This window comes from Xenia sp. Carnegie-2017, unplaced genomic scaffold, assembly GCF_021976095.1.
Source record: "Xenia sp. Carnegie-2017 unplaced genomic scaffold, XeniaSp_v1 HiC_scaffold_13, whole genome shotgun sequence".
NCBI classification, from domain to species: Eukaryota; Metazoa; Cnidaria; class Anthozoa; order Malacalcyonacea; family Xeniidae; genus Xenia; species Xenia sp. Carnegie-2017.
The window spans coordinates 8,792,891-8,813,208 of NW_025813436.1; the positions used below are offsets into that span (position 1 = coordinate 8,792,891).

Here is a 20,318-nt window from a genome sequence, read left to right on the forward strand (position 1 = left end):
GAAGATTTTTGTATAATCTGATTCACCAAGACCTTGAAATTCTTTTTTATATTGTCAGACATTCATTAAATACTTTAATGAATATTTCCTACTGTCTAAAACATTTCAGATAAGAATAAACAATAAAAAAATTGCTTAGATATCCAATCATGCATATTTAAAGCTAAAGATGAATGTAGATAATTTACAACATAGCTAGTTAAAAATAATTGACTAATATTAAGAATCACATCTCTTATGCAGACATGTCTAAACAATGTAAACTCTGTTGTCAAAAGATTAACAAGAGAGATTTGAAACAAATGGATACATTCATTTCTCTAACACAAAACTATAAATATTAGGTCTTATGAACATTCCAAAATCATCAGAAACAGGAATCCTACTGTTACAGGAATGATTGTGCAAATGTGAAAACAGGTAAAAAATGTTCAAGAAAGAAGGAAACAACGATTTCTAGTTCCTATTAAGTTAGAATAATCTAGACTTCAGCCATGAGAAATCAAATGTGTACAAAAATGTTAAAATTGACGAATTTTAGACCGGATGTTATCAATTCAAAAGCAAATCGAAAGTAATGGACGATTTATTGCAAGTCACGTGTTCATAAACTGTCAACATTTTCATAGAAAGAAAAGAAATTATAACTGTACAACTTGCTCAAATAAATAACAAAATTTTCATTGAACAGCTTACCTTGGTCTTTTCGTTATTTGGTCAATTTTTACGTTACAATCCACCACCTCGCCATAAATTGAGAAGTAAGCCCTGAGACTTTCTAGTCGAAAATCACAATAACATACTTACGTAAGAATTTCTATTCGTAATGAAAGTGATGCCAATAATATTATAAGTTAAACAGTTAAAAGGCCTTTTAAATACAATAAAAAAAAGGAAGGAATGTAGCGATTGACTAAAAATTACAGATAAAAAGCAAAGTAGAAGAAGTTAAATTTTAACTTTTACTTACCGACTGTTGTTTCCCGGCTCAGAGCGCCCACAAATAACTTCCTGCAAAATAAAAGATTAAAAGGACAGTAAAATCATCCACCAAGACGTTTTACTAATCTACACATGTTAAAGACTGATGGAGGTTTCAGAAATTACTCAGTGTACATCAGATTATAGTTCCTAGGATTGTCTTTGAAACTATTCGAATTTTATATAGCGATGTGAAAATGATCAACGTCAAAATATCAAAGTAAAAGTGGCTTAAATTGTCCTTTTTAATGCATAAATAACATATTACACCAACAAAAATATAAAAAAACATATTCCTTACCCTTCGTCAGCCATTCTTGAGCTTGCTCTTGGTGTATTATCGCCGTTTATAGTAGAAATAACTGATGCCATCACACAAAATCCCGATAGAATTTTGTGAGTTTCAACGAAATGCAACTTCCGTTGCGCGCGCACCGCAGTCGGGCGAGATGGAGAAAATAACGAACGCTTATTGGTTTATAATGTAGAATCTGAGGAACAAGAATAAACAAGCTGAGCTTTGCTGCCTGTTTGCAGGCTATTATTACATAGGCCATAGTGGGCAGGTCACAGGTGATAGATACGATTGCGACCAATTACGACATATAACGATACGATAGGATAAAAAAAGTCTAGGAATGATGGATAAAGAAATAGGAAACAGCAATAACAATGATTGAGGTCGATTTTATCCGAAAAACATGTTTATCCATTGAACTGTGAACAAAAATTCACAAACGCCCTTTCCATGCGAAATTTTTTGATAGAGGGGGAAATACAGGAATGCATGACCCTGTGACAATAGACAGCCTTTATCTAAAATTATTTTAATAGCACACGAACGAAGAAACAGCTAGCTTTTGGGATGACTTTCACTTCATAATTGGTAGGGTATTTGCCAGCCTTGTTAAGGAAAAAATTTACAGCGACATGATCCATTATTTGGTGTAAGTTCAAGAGGATCAATTCCATTTTATAACGTTTCATTTGGCTTTTTCAGTGGTATTTTTCATAAACAAAAACCAAAAACCATAACAAAAAAAGAAAATTGAAAAAGCAGGTGAAAGAACTATGACGTAGCAGCTTGGATAATTTACATGTCAATATTATGATTATGTAAGAATAACTAAATCTTTTAACGAACTTACTGGTGGCTGCCTGGGACCTCTTTTCGTTTTTATAAGTGTAGTTTAAACTTCAAAGAAGGAAAAAATGTCTTATTTTGATGAACATAACTGTAGTGAAGACGAAAGAGAAAATTATAATCATGATTATAATACAGATCTTCTTACGCTGGCCAGGTAAAATTTCAAAAATTTGAATTATGCTACCTTAAAATCATAACCATTTATATGAAAGCTTTATATACGTTCTATATGGTTTTACATTTATGGTTACTTTATTTTATAATGACAAAAACATGATGATATCGAAATAAAACAACCTTATATATTTCTTATCCTGTTGATTGAACATATTTTGTCTCCTTTTGTTTCCTCAAATATTGAATATAAAATCATTAAATGAACATTTTATTTGCAATATTTGCCACTTTTACATTATGTCAAATCATTGGTACTATATTTTTTCTACTTATTAACTTTATTATGTTTTATGCATAAAAAATTTCAGAGTGTTTATGCAAGGTGAAGGACTCATTGATAATGATATAGACAGGTAAAAATAAATTGGCAAGATAAATATCATGATTACTGTTTATGTTTAAAAAGGATCTATGTTCTGTCTTTAAATTTTGTTCCTCTATGCAAATAGAAGCACAGATCAGTAACCATACTCTTGTGTGAAAAAAATAACACAAGGCAACATGAAATACTGCTTATAAGAACTTATTTTTATAACTGTAAATGTTTAAAGAAAAGAGCCTTCAATCCAAGTTCATGACTTTATGTTGCTAGTATGAATAAGCTTGAAACAATGATTATAATGATTATTTATGTTTTATCTCAAGCTTTACTGAAGATCTTAAAGGTCCACCAGCATCAAAGAGAGTGGTCAAACAATTACCTAAGAAACAATCAAGAAACACAGCCATAGGTATTGAAGATCACAGCAATCATAAAGCAAACTCACTAACATTAATTTGTATTAAATGTAAGGCAAAATGAAAATTGCCTAATATTTTTTTAATTTTTAGGAAAGTTGCCTTGCCCTATTTGCTTGGAAAAGTATGAGGTGTCAACATAATCATAGCTAAATTTTATTAATTTAACTCCAGGAACTTTTAGTATCTACTTACATTTTTCATTCACAGAAAGAAGAAATGTACGTTCAATTGCCATGTGATCACAAGTTTCATGAAACTTGTATTATGCGTTGGCTGGAACAGGTTATGATGTGTGAAAACATTACAAACTCATTATGAAAGATTGAATAAGTTTTGATTAAAAATATTTTATATTTTATTTTCCACAGACTAACTCTTGTCCAGTTTGCCGTTATGAATTGCCCACTGATGAACCCGAGTATGAAACTGTACGTTTGGAAAAAGTATGATGAATTTTAAACTTTTGAGTGCTTTGATAAAAAACTTATGGTTAATTTGATGATATATTTTGTATGTTTAGGAAAGAGCAAGGCAACATGTTTTACGTGTCAAATCATTACATGCTGGAATGTATTGCTGAATTATTATAACAAAACTCCTTATAGTAACTTTAAAATGAAACCGTGATGTGATTGCATTTAATCACTCTAGTTACCAGTCTACCACACCATTTACTGACATGGATGGATTTGTAAATATTTGCTTGTGACAACTTTGATTAAAAACAATCAGCTTAAAGAATTAGCCTGAAAAAAACATTTACTTTTTCAAAAAGTTCTCAAACAAAAATAAGTTTGAGCAAGGTATAAGAATAATAGAATATTTTCCTTATAAAAAGTTAATGGTAGGATAATGTGCCAAAGTAGGAAAGTTTTTTATTGGATTTAAACAATAATTTTGGGAAGAATAAATATAACTGATTTGTACAATATGATTTAACATTTATTATTAATAAATGGGTAGATTATGAACAAAGACAAACAGATTTCCATAAATTGATAAGTGGATTATGTTGATCTCATATACAAGTGTGACATAGAGCTTTTCGATAACTTTGTCTTGATATCCCTGTGAATAGTTTTAAATATGTCTAGTGTTTGTTAAAGTAAGTGAAAAATGATGAAAAGCAATGGTTAATTTAATCCATGGGTTTCTGATTTATAACTTGATAAACCAGAAACACAATATATTGAATTAAGACTTGCTTGGATTAAGATCAGTATTAAGATTGCTGAGTCTGAAAAACAATATGGCGACTAATTTGTGTGTAGTTCATAGTTAGTACATTTAACTGCAAGCCTTAAGAATGGCAGAAGCCGGTGAAACTGTTTCAGTAGAACAAACGAGCTCTAGCAATTCAACTAGAGATAATAATTTAGTCGAAATGGTGACTGCTTTAAGTGAAAATGCTGGAGTTTCAACATCTAAACAAGAGGTAGATTCCTCAGAAGACTTGAATAAATCATGTCAAGATATGTTCAAAACGATAACTGAATATTTACAAGGCGAATTAAATGGTTTGTTCATCTTAATGATAAAGTTTAGATACATAGACGACAACAAGTTATCAATAACAATAACTACAATGTTGAATTTGATTTTAAAAGTATTCGTTTCTGGTAATTGATAAATTAGTCATATTAACATGTTTAGCTTCCTTGGACGATTATGATTTATTACAAAAGCTGAATCGTTTGACGACACAGAAATATATGGAAATGGATAATGTCACTAAAGGTTTGATAACAAAATGGAACAAATTAATGTTAAATGTAAGTGTCTTGATATAAGAATTAAGACATAATAAGACTGTATGTTTTGACTATTCGCTAAAATACAACCTTACATTTAGACGAAAATCTGAAACCATATATGGAAATGATTGATAAAGTAGATGCAAGTGTTGCAAATTTAGAAGAAGCAGCTATCAAACTAGACATGTACACAAAAGAGTTAGGTATGCATTGTCACTTGTGAAAAACATGGCCCTTTAGTAATGTTTGATAACGAAGAGTTTTAATTTCAAAGTTAGCTGGACAGATTTTTTGTTGTTGACTTCTGAACTTGTCTATAGTTTTGGCCAAAAAGCAATATTCCTTGTCAGGGAAACCTTCACCTTCAGAAGTGACAAAATGTGGTCACACACAATAAGGCTATTACAAGTTAGAACAAAACATTGACTTTTGTGGATGTATTTCCTGCATTTTGAGACACTGATAAGACTTCTGGGACCAATTGTGTAACTAGAGAAAAAACATTAAACTCAGTTCCAGTCCTCCACCAACTTGGATTGTACATTTTCCATGTGTAAGTTTTACTTGTTTAATTCTGCTGATCTTCACTCATTGCAGAAGCAAGGTTCAAGAAATTAGAAAAAGCTTCATCATAGGTATGTCAATCAATGGAACTTGTGACGAAGTATTTAACTAAATTTAATTTATATTGAAAATGTTAATGTCTTATTGTCATAAATGTAAGCAGTAAAAGGCAAAGAAAGAAAATTTTATTGATTTCAAAGACATTCAACAAATTGCAACTCAACCTTCACATACTTATTTGTACGAAAGAGAGAAAATCTTTGCATGCAATAAGAAAAATGTAACTTATATAAAAGTTTTGTGCAGGAAAAAAATGTTCAACTTAATAAAATGTACAATTTTGTATGCTGTAGTGGTGTCATAAGCACATTTTGATTGTTATGTGCGTCATGTGTTCCTTGAAAATTATAAACTTGTTTTTGCATTACAAAACTGACGTCATTTGAATCCGGTGGGATTCTGGGAAGTATGTCGTATTTTAAGTTTAGTCTGAAAGTTAGTACTTTATGGTAGCATTTCATTTGAGTCCGGTGGGATTATGGGAAGTATGTCGTATTTTAAGTTTAGTCTGAAAGTTAGTACTTTTGGTAGCATTTCATTTGAGTCCGGTGGGGTTATGGGAAGTATGTCGTATTTTAAGTTTAGTCTGAAAGTTAGTACTTTATGGTAGCATTTCATTTGAATTGCAATTTTTGCCCGGGCAATTGGTTTTCCCAAAAATGGGGCTATCGTACTTTCTTTTGCAAGTTTTAGATAAATTTTTTGAATAGTTTCATAGATTTGTGGAAAACCCCGGATAAAACTTTTCCGGGACTTAGCAGATGTTTTCTTCTTTCTAAAAATTTGGTATTGTTCATGAAAGTTGTTCACGGTATTGTTCTCTTAAAAAAATCAGCGATGTTTTTCAGTGATTCCCATAATGAATAGAAATTTCTTTGATGAAAAACAACGCCTGTCGACTGAACTTTCCGATACAGTGGAAAAGAAATTGTAAATCATTTGTTTCTCCGATACAAATTTAATTAACGAGCTACGGAAGATCCCTGTATTGTCTCACAAATAATACTGAGGACTGTCTTCCAAAAATTGACAGTTCTAATTTCTAAATTCCTTCAAAACCGTTTGACGAATTTTATCGCGTACGAAAATTTATATTTGATCATCCATAAGCTTGAAATGATTGAACACTAAAGGAACTCTTTGGCAAAATGTAGAACGATTGTGTGTAATGGAAAACAGCCTTCGGCTTGCTTGCTTTCGAAACCATCACTGGGTTGGAAATTAAACAGCGCTCGAGCGGTGTGCTTTTCCTCGGCAGGACAACGTCTAACTGACAATCATTGTACGTAAGATAACGCTATTAATTTACGATTCCTGTGAATGATCAAAGAAGCCGAGAACGCCGCGATTCAGCATTGTTTACATAGAATGTCGTATCTTATGAGATATGATCAAGCCAAATCATACACGCTTTAAACTAAACAATTAATTCTGCCATACCGCAGTGTAAACATAATGTGGGTAGCCACTCAAACCTGTCAACACTTTAATTACTTGTTAAGTGACATACTTCAATGTTTGACGTGGGACGTGGAAGGAGAGACTTTTGAGCTTTTGCTAAATACAAAACATGCATATATTATAATACAGTAATAACATACATTATACAGATATCCATAGAATATTTGTCCACTGGAATTAACGAGATGTCTAGTAATATTTGTACTCTACGAAAAGAACCGAAAGAAAGGCTGTTGTAAACAATCAGTCTGTACGATCACAATAACTCTTACTAATCACTGTAATCAACGACCTTTTTGTTCCAGATAACAATATTGATCACTGTTTTAAGTGAAAAAAAGAGCATTGTTACGTCTTTGAAGAATTCCATGTTAAAGCAAAGAAATTGCGACTGAAATTGTGAAAAGCACGATAAATATAGAATGCGTCAGAACGAGTTGCTTACCCAATTTTTTACTGGTAAAAAGTTGCTTACATTGCCATAGTCATCATTGCCATCGTGATCGGCGTACCACGCTTACAAGCCTTCAACATGAATTTTCCACGAATCACGACTCGCCCGACAGTTTACTGTAGTTGGACATGACACGATTAATCAGGTAAGTCAGGCGGACGCTGGTTGGCTGCATTTTAACCGCTGTCAATCACACGACGGGCGTTATTAAAAACAAACACTGCGTATTGTGTTTAATTGTTGCGGCCTTTCATCGCTTATCTATAATTGTTTTCAACAAGCTGTCAACCTTTAATGCTATATGCATGAAGAATATACGACACACAGTGATTAGCCGCTTAAACAGCAAAATATGATAATCCTAGTATGAAATTGCCAAACAATAAAACACATCTCTTCAGTTCTTTGTTGTAAAAAATAAAGACCAAATGATAGGTATACTGTCTTCTTTCTCATTTTTTTTTTAATAAAACTAAACTTAACTGCTGGTTATTCCTTTTCATAGTTTAGTCTAAACAAAACTTCTACAAGTTTGAAAGAGACATTTTTACGAAAAAATTTGAAAATGAAAGTCAAACAATGACAGTTGAAATTGATGTATTCATTAGAGGTTTGGGTGGATTTAAGCTGGGGAAAAAGTTTAGTTTAATAAATTTTTTGCTTTAATTTTATGCTAGCGCACTTATCTAAAGTAGAATACCACATGTGCTCCATTATCTAATCTTCCCAACTGTCAAGCATGCAGACAATTGTCGCCAAAATTCACTCAATTTCCTTTAATGAAACCCAAATATCCTTTTCTTGGCTTTTTCTTGAAATAGTTTATAAGACAGAACAAAGCGGCAAGCTTACAACTTCTTCTAGAAAAATACACTTATTTTTTTGCGACATAACATTTATACAGCTGCCAGACGAAATTCAAACATTAGAACACCTTGAAAAATGTATACAAACTTTAGGAAGTTCTCTTTCACCTTTTAATGTCGAAAAATTCAAAAAGAAAGCGAAAAGTTGGTTCATGTTTCAGCAAATGCATTTCCGAAATACAATAAACTACATAAACAAATTTGATCTTTCTGTTTTGTTTTTAGTTTGAACGTGTTATATTTCATTTTGTGACATAAGTTCTCTATGCGCACGCAGTTTTTCAGACGCTTTTAAAATACGTCCTTGTTTTAAAATTGGCAATAAGAAATTCCCGAGGATTTCTTGGCTGCTTTAAGAAAGGAGTTAAGGCGCCGTGACGATGATTATCGTTTGTGATAGGCATGTTATTAAATCGCAAACTAATTAAGCTTTCACGTTAAATCCGCTTCAGCATTCTCATCGTCAAAATACACGCATTAAGGAGGAAAAATTAAGAAAACAGAATCGTTTGCTAATGTTAGCACATAACTGCTGATTGCGTCCGCGCTCCAATCCAACATAAACTTACGTACGGTCGCAATATGCTGGGTAGACTTTTAATTTCATATTTTTTAGTCATTTTATCATATTTGACACAAATGTTTTTGCTGTCATCGCTAAAGCTTATCTTATTCATTTAACGCAGTATGCGCTCAACTTGATTGATAGTTGGATGAGATAGCTTTGATGGCTGTCAACTGATCAAAGGTGCCGCAAATTCAGAATCGCAATAAACCGAGAGAACACTTGAGACGACTTGCGTGGGGCCCGATGTCTGAAAACGAACCAGAGGCAACTCAGCAGTACTGGGTGTAGAAACAATCGGCTTGCTCTTTGTGTACCGACGCGCATACAAAGGTTTTTGACTCCTTCTTAATAAAGTGTTGGGGTTTAAATGCTCTTGTAGTCACCTCAAACGCAAACAAAGAGTGACAAAATAGCGTTGAATATGATTGACGTTTTGATTGATTCATAAGGCCATTATGACACAGCGAACGAATGCACACTTAATTACCTTGGCCGCGTTGATTGGTTGTTGAAATAACTATCAATCAAATTTCGCTATCTGCAATTACATCTTAGCCCACCCCGCCGCGTTGATTATCCAATAAAGAGGCGAAATATAGACAAAGATGCGACGTGATTGGAAGGCGGCATTTGCTTGTAATCTCTTGTGAGTAAAGTGTGGGTCACATTGTCTCGTGGCGGCAGCACTATAGACAAGCTGTATTTAATATTTCACTCCAGCCCTACCGCATTCACAAACGTAGTTTGGAAGCCAGAGAGAAGTGCGCGTCGCGCTGCTATAATGATCGATATTACACCGTCTAGGGAGTTTAAACCAAAAACGTCAGCCATTCACCATTCCTCCGGCGTACGTGTGCCACTTCATGAGTTGCAAATGCTGACGCAAAGCGTCGCGACTCGAGACTATGTTCACGCATTTGGTACTATCTCGGTAAGTATCGCAGCTATCAATAATGATTTCAAACATGCTGCTATCTGCATTTCACAGGCCGCATTCGGGGCGCGTCCCTGTTTTTATGCGTTTGTATGTGCTTAGATTGTTAAAGTTGATAGCATAGTCTGCTAGACATCGGACTATCGGCGAGCATTAATCGTCATACACAAGTCAAGCACTACGTGAGAGGAGTTGTATCATGCTAAATGAGTTCATCTTTCCAACAGGATTCGTCGAGTGAACAACAGAAAAAATCTCCGTTAGCACTACTCGCTGCAACGTGCAGCAGCATAGGAAAGACGGAGGAAAAAAAAGAGACTAGGGAAGCCGTCACAAATAACACTGTGTCGGTAAGACATTCACCCAAGATCACAAGCAACGATCGAAATGTCGTCATTAAACACACAACTGCAGACGAAAAGTCGTCTTTCAAACCGTACAAGCACTTAGAGGGGAAAGACGTTAGTAACTCTGCTGTGGAAAAGGTCGGGTTTCGGGCACCCAATAAGGATTCGCCAACGAACGATAATTCAACTCAAAACAAGAGCCCACACTTTCGAAGTAAAATATTACCCCATGTAGGAACAAGTTTTCATGGATTTCAGTATCCATACCTGAGTGACACTAGCGGACATTGCTATTATCAAGGATCATCCTCAAACCGTTTTTGTGGTGGTGTGTATTACGACTTACCGAATTCCTCCAACACACATCATCATCCGACTTGCTTCAAGATTGACTGTACTGGTAATTGTACTCCAACGATGATACCTACACCTACGTCGTTAGCCCCCACCACATTAAGTACGCGGCCTATGTTCCCGACACCGCCTGTGTCTGTTCAATCTCCGATCAAGTCACTTGGAATGAGTTCAACAAGACCTAATTCGCTCTATTCCAGATGTAATTGTGGATATTGCAACCAAACAGGAGATATGAAAGCAGGATTTCATCAACCTGTCCCTCATTATCATAGAGAGTATTTAACTACCGTCTGTCAAGACCCATTTTGTACAAACTGCAAGGTACCTAAATCATCTTCAACCGCTTCTTCCCATGGTTGCAGGACACCATGTTTTGGACATCATCACTATGATGGATTGACTACATCTTTACCCATACCTGAAACACTACCTACAGTCCCGCCAAGCATGTCACATCTTTATCCATATACTGGATTTATGCTAAGAGCACAAAACGATCAAAATGGGCCATTTGTTTGTAACTGGGTACAGGATTCGAAAAACTGCGGTATAAATTTCAAAACTTCAGAAGAGCTTCTTCAACACTTAAGAATACATACTAGTTCTGCTAATTCATCATCATCAACTTCCGCACATACGCCATGTAACATTCCCGGTTGTCCTTGCGGTTTGAAATCACCACTTGGCGGAGGCACAAGACTCCATTCAACAGCAAGATATCATCCATATCTTCTGCCTAATCCAGCCTTTCATTCCCCGCCATATCATTCAGCCATGTCACATTATGCAAGCACGCATAGCCTGCCGTATGCATCGTCCATCAAGCCTTATTAAGATTATGGTTTAGAAGTGTAAAAATACGCAAATAAAATCCTAAAATAGCCTGTCCGAATTAATATTGCACACTGATATCGGCTTAAATTTACTCATTAGGGAAATATTACTCATAGTTTTGAGTGATTTGTTATCAAGCAGTTTTGCGGTTATTTCTGGCTTACGACGCTTCTCGATATCTCTTTCTATCTCTTTCTGCGTTGAGAATAATCCCGTTTTAGAATTGTGGAAAATTCGATCCAAAACTATATTTTTAAAAGTTAGATAAAAGATATCAAAGCTTTTTGTCATTTGTCGTTGACATTAAAAAAAATCTTTCTGCTTTTTCCGTCTCATAGCAGCAACAAATGATGCAGATAAAAATTGTTGATAGGATTGTAAATTTTTTTGGCGAATTTCTTAACTAAATCTGGCAGCTAACATTCAATGTATCTTTATGTAGGAATTTGTATTAACATATGTAAATTATTTCTTCCAAGATGTACCGAAAAGACAAATATTAAAATGATTTCTAATTTAAATGCTTTGTTTGCTTTTCATAAATATATTATTTATTTCATCCACACGCCAATGCATTAGGCAAAACAAAGAACAATGAAAACGATACCATGAAGAAAAACCTGATGTTTAAAATGAAAACACAGGACAACTTCTTTTCTTTGTGTCAGTAGCAGTTTTAGAAATGTTATTGGCATGTTCTTACTATAGATACGTAGGCCAAATGTTAGCTATACAACTAGAACGCATATGCTTAAACCGTGCGACCTGATATGACCCAAAGTGACGGGAAACGACAAACAACACTATATTTTCTCTTTAATTATATTCGAAAAATAAACTTCTTTTTTTGTCCCGTCTACGTTGTAAGTTTGGCGCAGCATTTTGAGTAAAACACAATAACATATATTTAAAAATATTTTATCAAATTTCTGAGCAGACCTTGGCATATCGCTTGATCTACGAGAGCATTATGTCGCTCGCATTAACTGACAACAATCTTTGTGATAAGTTTATAAAACTGATAAAAAATTTCAACATGGGTTTGTTTGAAAGCGCGGCACGACGCAAACAGACATTCCTCATTCAACACTCATTTTGAGTGAAAACTTGTTAAAAACTCCATCATTCATCACTCTTTGACATTTGTCCTCTAATCATGCCGACATTCGCGTCACTGCACTACACAGTCATTTTGTTATTCAATAAACGGCCTATTTCTTTCGATTACTATCGCAATTTATCAAAACTGATAGCATGCCTTTGATTAAATATATATAAACCAATGCATGGCCGCACGAAATATGGCAGGCCCAAAATAGCATCTTTTCAGTAAACATTCATTTAAACTCACTTTTCAAATATGATGACATTCCAGATTTTCGTTGAATCCAGTTCATGATCATCAAACTATCGCTATCAAAAGAAGAAAAGAACCATTTCAGCTGCATGTATTTAATCAAGTTACGGTCATTTGTCAATCTTGAAGGTGGGGATTATAAAATCAGCACATTAATATCAGGAGAGAAATATGATAATTATACTGAAGGTGTAAAGGTGCGCGTACAAAAATAAAGAGAGCATATTTTACGAACACTTGTTTTTTTAATATATAAAATTTGAATACAAATTTTCCAATTATGGATAAGAGTAACCGCATTGCAAGATTACGCTACATATCGTTTTATCAAACAATGATTAAATCTTCAGGCACAAGTCTGAAGACATAGCAATGAACTGTTAACTTAATAGAATTTTGCTAAGATATATATCAACCATGACCTAGAGAGTTTGGATATAAATTGAATAAGCTGTAAAGCCTCGACATTGTACTCGACATCGTCTATAGAAGTGAAACTGTAGTAATAACAGTCGCTCGACGTGAGGGAGACAGGGCTTGTTGTGTAGCAAAATAGAGTTTGACGTGATTGACGTCAAAATCGCAGCCGAAACTGAGAACCATGCTGAGAACACTATAGTAAACATAGTAGTGTTCAATATGATCCAATAAATGACACATTGCTCGGTAGAGCTTGGAATCCCCAATAAATTCTGTCATTCATTTAATTGCAGTTTTACATAGGCCAACATTACCAATATTCTTTTACATTTATTTTTCAACTTTATCAATGAAAATTAAAAATTAAAATTTTTTTCGTCTGAGATAGTAAAGCACTTATTAACAAAAGCAATATTTCTTACAATTTAACAGTAATGAATTACTTACGCCAAAAATATTCTAGTATTGAAGTAATTAATGGAGGATTTTAGCGTGCAAAGATAACAATTATCACATATAGGTGTTGCGCATTCATATTGGGGACATTATTCTTGTATGAAATTTATACCGTGTTTCTCATAGTCGTGCCTTTGTTTTATACAGATCAATTTGCCTTTGTATCTATCCTAGAGGTACATCATGTAATAACAATGTCTGCTCGAATCACCAGAGTTCAATGGAGCAGAATCCTACCCTTGGATAAACATGTATAATTTATTTTAATATTTTTCGTTGTTATCTATGTCATGCGGTTTTCAATCTAATCATTCGTTTGATGATTGCTTCTCACAGGAAATGAAATGCTTTAAAAATAGATAGAAAAGTTTTTCACTCGCTATCTTTAATTGGTAAGCCAACAAATATTTGGAGCATATCTGGTTTAGGTAATTTTCAACAAGTCAGTTGACACAGAGTCGAGCTTGTGTTCTTCGATGTCTTTCACTGAAAAATGAGATGAATATCTAACATAAGGAAACTGAATACATCAATAAACAATAACTAGAATATTATTCAATGCTTTATTGTAAAATTTGTTTGGAAAACTATAAATAACAATTTTATTGATTATCAGTGATATTTTTACAATTTCAGTCATTGGGATCATCAGAATGAGTATCGCTGACTTCTTCTGGTATTTGAGCCAATGGAGTTTCTTGAGAAAAAAAATCAAAAATCATTGGTGTAAGAAATTTGTAGTCTAGATTTTTCAAACAATTAATTGATTATAACTAAGGTATGACGTACTTATTAAACATCAAATTTGAAAATCATAATTTAAAACTAGGGATCCAAAAATAGTGCAAAGTTTAATAAACACAGTGTAGATGTCTGTTGCTTGATGTTCCTACTTAGCTTAAAGCACACTGGGTGTACACCATGCATGTTACAAGTTTTAAATTTAAAATGCATTTGTTGAAGCAAGCTGAAGACAGACAACATGGCAATAAAATGTGTCTGAAAACTTGCCCAACCAACTAATTGAATTCATTACAATCAACTGGATTTTTTTGCACTGGTTTGGGGGGTAACTAGCGTGCTTGGTCACAATTAATTTTAGCATGTGCAAAAAATCATCTTAGCATGTGCAGTCGTCTTAACAAACTGTCTAAGTTTATGGTCATGGAAATGACCAAGTGGATTTAATAGCACTGATATTGTAGTAAATAGCTCACTTAGTCACAATTTATTAGAACTATCTGCACATGTACAATCTGCAAATCAATTGTTTGAGTTGGTAGTCATGGCAATGACCAACTGGTTTAAAATGTGCTACTTTCGGAGTAACTGGCTCACTTGGTAACATTTTATTAGAGATAACATGTTTGTAAAAATTCACATGTAGTAAAAGTCTTTTTGGAGATGAACTTTATCATTCCAATGGCTATATGTACATTCAAGGAGTTTTGTTCTCACTACATTACCTCCAAATGTTTCAGTATTTTGAGGTTTCTCCACAGTGATATTTTGTCCCTCTACTTCTGTGACAGTCTCAAGAGATTGTTTGACTTCAGTTGGGTTGATACGAGAAGCATTGTCAATAACAACATGTTCAGCTGTCTCTCTTGTACTTTCTTCTGTATGGGCAAGTATCTTTGCTTCCTCTCTCATTTTTGCTTGATTAGATGCTTCCTTTTCAGCAATTTCTTGTTCTTTTATCAATAGCATGGACTCTTCTCTTTGCTATGTATAATGAAAAAATAATACTGAGCTTAAGCTACTTCATTTTCTCTTTCTACTTAAGCAAACAACATTTAATTTTTTATGTAATAATAAGTAAAACTAGAATTGAATTTTTCCCAAGTGCAAATTATCATACAAATGCTCTACCTTAAAATCATACACTCCATTCTCAACATATTTCCTCAGCCACAACGCCAAATATTCAATAGGATCAGTTGGTTTCTTTAAGCAAATTTCTGCAAGACCTTCAGATAATGCTTTTCCGACATGCCTCTTCAGATATTCTGAATCCATTTCAATTGAAATGATGCGATATTTTCAGTTAACTTTTCGGGGTATATTCTCCTGTTGATTTCAAAAAATATAATTTTGCAATTTGCGTTATTTCTTTGGTGATTGATGTTACTATGGATACATCGGCAAAGTCCGTGAACAACCGGCAAACATACTATCTTATAATAATTTCTCAAAATTATAAATGTAAAATTTTTAGCATTAAAATGGAAATCTAAACATCAATTTCACGAAACGAAATGCTGCTAACAAAGCCTAAACCGAACGACAAGTCGCAGTAATATTAAATAATTCGTATTTTCCGACAGTTTTTTTCTACGACGGTTTGCGTGACTTAACGTCCTGGCGCGAGAACTATCCGAAGATTTCTACTTGAAGCAACAAATCATTACTTGTGCAAAAGATTCTTCGAAAATTTTTTTACTGACGATTCTCATGAATCATGGAAAATGAGGAAGTTTATGTCGTTTACGGGACGCAGGTATGTTTACTAAACGCTAAGGTGTAGTTGTCCTTGATTTTTCATAAATACAAAGAAACTTCCTAAATAATGAATGAATAAATAAAAATCCTAATGGAAAATCAACGTTTGCCATTTATTTGTATGCCAAAAACAAACAATAATTTGGCTCGGTCAAAAAAAATGTTATAATACACAAAATATTGCATTTTATGAATTATGATTAGCAATGATTTAAGAGAAAATTCGCTGTATAATTTACAATATAATATAAAAACACAGTCACGGTAATCATATGTTTATCATGATTGTACTTTCCCATACACGTGAATGAAAACTTGTTTAAACAAGTGTTAGTACTTCTTTCTTTTGTACACTTATGGCTATCAAATAGAATGATATGTCATATGGCAATAACATAGCCAATGTTTGTTTTCAATTATGCTGATGATTTCTTTGTTTGAAATAAACACCTTTGTCATCATTTTTTTCCAGCTATCCATGGTGGGAAGAGATATATTAAGCATACCACCAGATTTAGGAATAACATATGGCCCAAATATTCACAGATTAGATTTAAGTTTTAATCGCCTCAGGTAACAACAAAATATAGCATAATCCACTTGAATAATTAACAAACTTCATGTTTCAAAAGGTATTATAAAAGTTACGCACATTTCTTAATTGTACAAATTTTAGAAATTTGGAAGGCATCCAAGGATTTACTGAACTACGAGAACTTATTCTTGATGGAAATGAGATTGACGACAATGTTATTTTTCCAGTATTAAATCACTTACACACATTAACTATGAACAAAAATAAAGTATCCTTAGACATTTTTGCATTACAATTCTTAAAACTTGAATTAGTGTCAATAATGTCATGATGCTAGGTTGTATTAAAGTTGAAATGTTGTAGAATATATCTAAATGAAATGATTCTTCATGTTAAAAATAGCCAGACAAATAGTCAGACCTTGACCTGAAAATATAGATAACAGATTTGGAATCTCTTCTTGAAAAAATCAAGCTACATCTACCATCATTGAGATATTTAAGCTTGCTTGGAAATACAGCCTGTCCAAATGAATTGTCTGACTTAGAAAAAGACGAGGAAGACTATCAGCGATACAGGTATTTGTTGTTTCATTTTATCATCACTATTTTAGGGTGTGTTTTACCTTAGGACCATTATAATACACATCCCTTTAAATACTAAATGTTAAAATGCAAACCATGTGTGTTACAATTAATCCTAATTATGATATCTTGCCATTAATTAGTATTTCAACATGATTTCCTGCAGATACTTTGTGCTCCATAAACTTCAAGATCTCCAGTTCTTGGATTCCAAAAAAGTATCAAAGCGAGAACAACAGGAGGGAATTCGACGAGGTGGATTTTTGAAAGTTGTTGCCCCAGGACAGGAAAATGTAAGCATAAATTTTTACTATCTGTGCTTTTAGCTATCCTTTACTTAATTTATCTGTGCCCATGTATTTTTTCATATATTCTATTTTTCACACAAATTTCATTTTGTATGTCTGTTGACTTTTCCTGTACGTTCATCTTAATGTCTCTTTTATTATATATTTGCTATTTATTTTCCTGACGGATGTAATATGCTGTGTATGTAGCAATTTTGTTAGGTTTTTTCTTCGTACTATTTAGTTTTTTCATGACTTTTCTTCAGATAAATGGGAATAAAAGAGGAAAGGCTGAGAAAGACAGCATCTACTCACCATTGCCACCAGTTCTTACAAATGCTGGTGATCACCATGGTACGTATGGTCGTATGCGCTATGTTTACATTGGTAAACATTCAGAAGGTAATAGATTTATAAGGAATAATGATTTGTGAAGACAAATTTGCGTTACACATTCTGCAATTTAAAGATAGACTTGACTAATGCATAAAAACTCACTCAACTTCTAATTTGTTGGATACTGAGTAATGAATCTGTTCTTGATTATTGGTAACCCAAAATGAAAAAGAAAAACTTGTTTTGTAATATATTATAGAGCCAACTCTTCTGTCTCATTCAACTCAACTGTCTTCAGTTGAGTGTAAACAAACTTTTACAATGCAAAAGTAGTTAGTACAAAAGTTATCTTACCTTGAAACTTAGATATAAAGTATTGTTGTATAAATGAATGATATTAGTAATAAGGCACACATATGCAGTGGATAACTTTTAAATATAAGAAATTGTTTAATGGTTTATTCTGACTATTTCTTGATCATTGAATTTACCTGCAGTAATTTAAGTAGATCATGATTATTTTATTGGATGAAATAATCTTAAGTTGGTGGCCTTTTTGAGTATGCATTACAGGTTTACGGAGTCAGTGGTGTCGAGTCAAAGGCTGATGCCTAGGTAGTTACTTTATCTAACCCTTCCTGAAGTGTATCAATATGTTGTTATAAAGATACACACGTAATACCTTCCTACGCAATTTTTAGGCAGCGTTTTAATTTGACGCTCTTTACATCTCTTTGGCGAACGATACAAGCGAACCTTAATTCTCTTGGGCTTTCTACATTTTTAATTTTGCAAATTTTTTTTCAAACATTCGCAACGTTTTTAACGACAGTCGTCGGTTTCAAAAAATGCCTTACGTTCACTAAACTTTTCAATCTTTCTTTCCTCAGACGTAAGCAGTGGCGGACACTGTGGGAGGGAAATGGGTCCATTACCTCCGACGTAAGCAGTGGCAGACACTGTGGGGAGGGGGGAGGGTCCAAGCCCCATCTATAATTTTTTAAAGACTAAAAATCTTGCACGAAATACCACAAATCCCAACCATTGACCTACAAAAATTTTGTGCCTAGGGAACAATCCCAATTCTTTTTCTGACGATCTTTTTGTTGTGTTGGTCTCAAACTTTGGTATGAAGTTACTCATGAAAATATAATTAACAAAATATAAGAATTTGGAAGTCGCAAATTGCATACTTTGATTAACTTCGACAGCAAAACTTAATGATGGCTTTTCTACCGACCCTTAACTGGCTGAAGGACTGCTCTTGTGAAAAGTTGAAACTTGGTAACCAAAAGATTTTGCTTGAAAGCACGAAGTGGGACAATTTTGTTTCAGAAACTAGTGTTAACTAAAGTTCTCTTTAGCATGAGCAAAATTGCTCAATATGTGTCTACATTAAAGATTTCTCGGTGTGTAGTATGGACGGTCGGAAACGTACCGCAAACGATAGTATGAACGAGGATCAAATGATGCGTTTTCGATAAAACGAATACGTAAACTTGTTAACACGTATTAGAAGAACGTTCAAAACAAGACAAATCATAGAAAAGTATGAAAATAAAAATGAAAGATCTTAGTGTACCGTTTCTTGGAATTGCCACATGTTATTGATAAATCAAGTAACTATTACCTTTGTATTACTGTTCCATCTTGAGTCCTCCAAGTAACTATTACCTTTGTATTACTGTTCCATCTTGAGTCCTCCAAAATTATTTATGATAAATGACGTTTTTATTTCATCAAACAAATCCTTCTCACCATTCGCAGGGCAATTACAACAACAACAAAAGTAAGTTGACGTCTTGAAGTTCTCCTTTTTTCAATGTTTTCTTCACGTAAATACAAACCAATTATTGTGTTTTGGTATGTATTACACTCGGCAAAAACCTATAAAACAATGAAATTTACTGTGTCTTTAAATATGTTAAACAACAGAGTAAAATGTCAAAACAGTAGCTATATAAAACAACTTAATTCATTTTTCTCCAAAAAATCACTATTATTTTATCGCAGATTTTTATCCTCACTTTACAAACACAGTTTTTACATACACAATTGTATAGTCTGTAGCACAATACAATTCAAAGAAACTTGATACAGCATATCATGAACTGCACATATAAATATAAATATACATGACTCCCAATTATCGACATTACTATACATCAATGACTAACAGCCCTGGTTTCACCTTCAAGGTTACATAACACACGTTTAATATAAATATTGCATGTAAATTGATGCAATTTCTTGATTGAAATCATTCACAAAACATATTGACGAGAAATTTTTTCAAGAACCACGGAGTATTTTAATAAAATACATAAAAACGGTAACAACAAATAACGTGAGCATTTGATTACGATGACTAAATAAAGTCAAAACGTTGAATCAAAATACTTACGTTGTTTGAAGTTACCGTTATATACTTTAGTTTTTAAAAGCACGTGACTATGTATGTTTAAAAGTAACATACAAATACTGAAAAAATCCTCTTAGATCGTGGCTAACATTTAAGTAATCCAAGATTGAAAAAACGATGTACTATTTAAATCAGACAAGCATACACTTTATTTTGCTAAGCCAGATAATTTGA

General features: G+C 33.4%; 5 protein-coding genes and 3 long non-coding RNA genes across 9 annotated transcripts in view; 5 read left to right on the plus strand and 3 right to left on the minus strand.

Moving 5' to 3' along the window:
• Nucleotides 1-11,766, plus strand: part of LOC124457596 (zinc finger protein 503-like) — a 28,840-nt gene extending 17,074 nt beyond the window's left edge. The window contains exons 3-4 of one of the 2 annotated variants that reach the window (XM_047007822.1): nt 9,430-9,704; nt 9,935-11,766. In XM_047007822.1, coding sequence (XP_046863778.1) covers nt 9,430-9,704; nt 9,935-11,245 — 1,586 coding nt within the window. In that variant the 3' untranslated portion in view covers nt 11,246-11,766. Of the gene's footprint in view, nt 1-9,390; nt 9,705-9,934 lie in introns of those variants that run through there. The other variant, XM_047007828.1, reaches the window with a different exon arrangement.
• Nucleotides 2,089-4,027, plus strand: LOC124457745 (E3 ubiquitin-protein ligase RNF181-like). Its single transcript, XM_047007935.1, has 7 exons — nt 2,089-2,282; nt 2,614-2,658; nt 2,951-3,036; nt 3,137-3,174; nt 3,254-3,328; nt 3,415-3,489; nt 3,567-4,027. Exons 1-7 carry the CDS (start codon nt 2,194-2,196, stop codon nt 3,624-3,626), a joined length of 468 nt encoding a protein of 155 aa, XP_046863891.1. The 5' UTR covers nt 2,089-2,193; the 3' UTR covers nt 3,627-4,027.
• On the plus strand, nt 4,278-5,791 carry LOC124457725 (biogenesis of lysosome-related organelles complex 1 subunit 2-like). The gene is given in 5 exon segments (XM_047007916.1): nt 4,278-4,563; nt 4,700-4,792; nt 4,795-4,818; nt 4,899-5,003; nt 5,398-5,791. Coding segments are annotated over 5 exon segments (471 nt in total). The 5' UTR covers nt 4,278-4,352; the 3' UTR covers nt 5,436-5,791.
• LOC124457772 lies at nt 4,505-5,501 on the minus strand. The gene is made up of 2 exons (XR_006952789.1): nt 5,365-5,501; nt 4,505-5,289 (listed from the first exon to the last, which is right to left on the minus strand). It is a non-coding gene; the product is annotated as an uncharacterized LOC124457772 (long non-coding RNA).
• LOC124457758 lies at nt 6,872-12,643 on the minus strand. The gene is made up of 3 exons (XR_006952776.1): nt 12,597-12,643; nt 7,331-7,600; nt 6,872-6,981 (listed from the first exon to the last, which is right to left on the minus strand). It is a non-coding gene; the product is annotated as an uncharacterized LOC124457758 (long non-coding RNA).
• Nucleotides 12,421-14,357, plus strand: LOC124457765. Its single transcript, XR_006952785.1, has 2 exons — nt 12,421-12,731; nt 14,115-14,357. It is a non-coding gene; the product is annotated as an uncharacterized LOC124457765 (long non-coding RNA).
• On the minus strand, nt 14,021-19,609 carry LOC124457736 (DPY30 domain-containing protein 1-like). The gene is made up of 4 exons (XM_047007928.1): nt 19,353-19,609; nt 15,351-15,548; nt 14,945-15,203; nt 14,021-14,175 (listed from the first exon to the last, which is right to left on the minus strand). Exons 2-4 carry the CDS (start codon nt 15,495-15,497, stop codon nt 14,111-14,113), a joined length of 471 nt encoding a protein of 156 aa, XP_046863884.1. The 5' UTR covers nt 15,498-15,548; nt 19,353-19,609; the 3' UTR covers nt 14,021-14,110.
• Nucleotides 15,684-18,183, plus strand: LOC124457712 (leucine-rich melanocyte differentiation-associated protein-like). Its single transcript, XM_047007910.1, has 6 exons — nt 15,684-15,978; nt 16,453-16,553; nt 16,657-16,783; nt 16,954-17,093; nt 17,266-17,392; nt 17,653-18,183. The coding sequence occupies exons 1-6, from the start codon at nt 15,940-15,942 to the stop codon at nt 17,818-17,820; spliced, it is 702 nt and encodes a 233-aa protein (XP_046863866.1). The 5' UTR covers nt 15,684-15,939; the 3' UTR covers nt 17,821-18,183.
• Nucleotides 19,610-20,318: the final 709 nt, after the last annotated feature.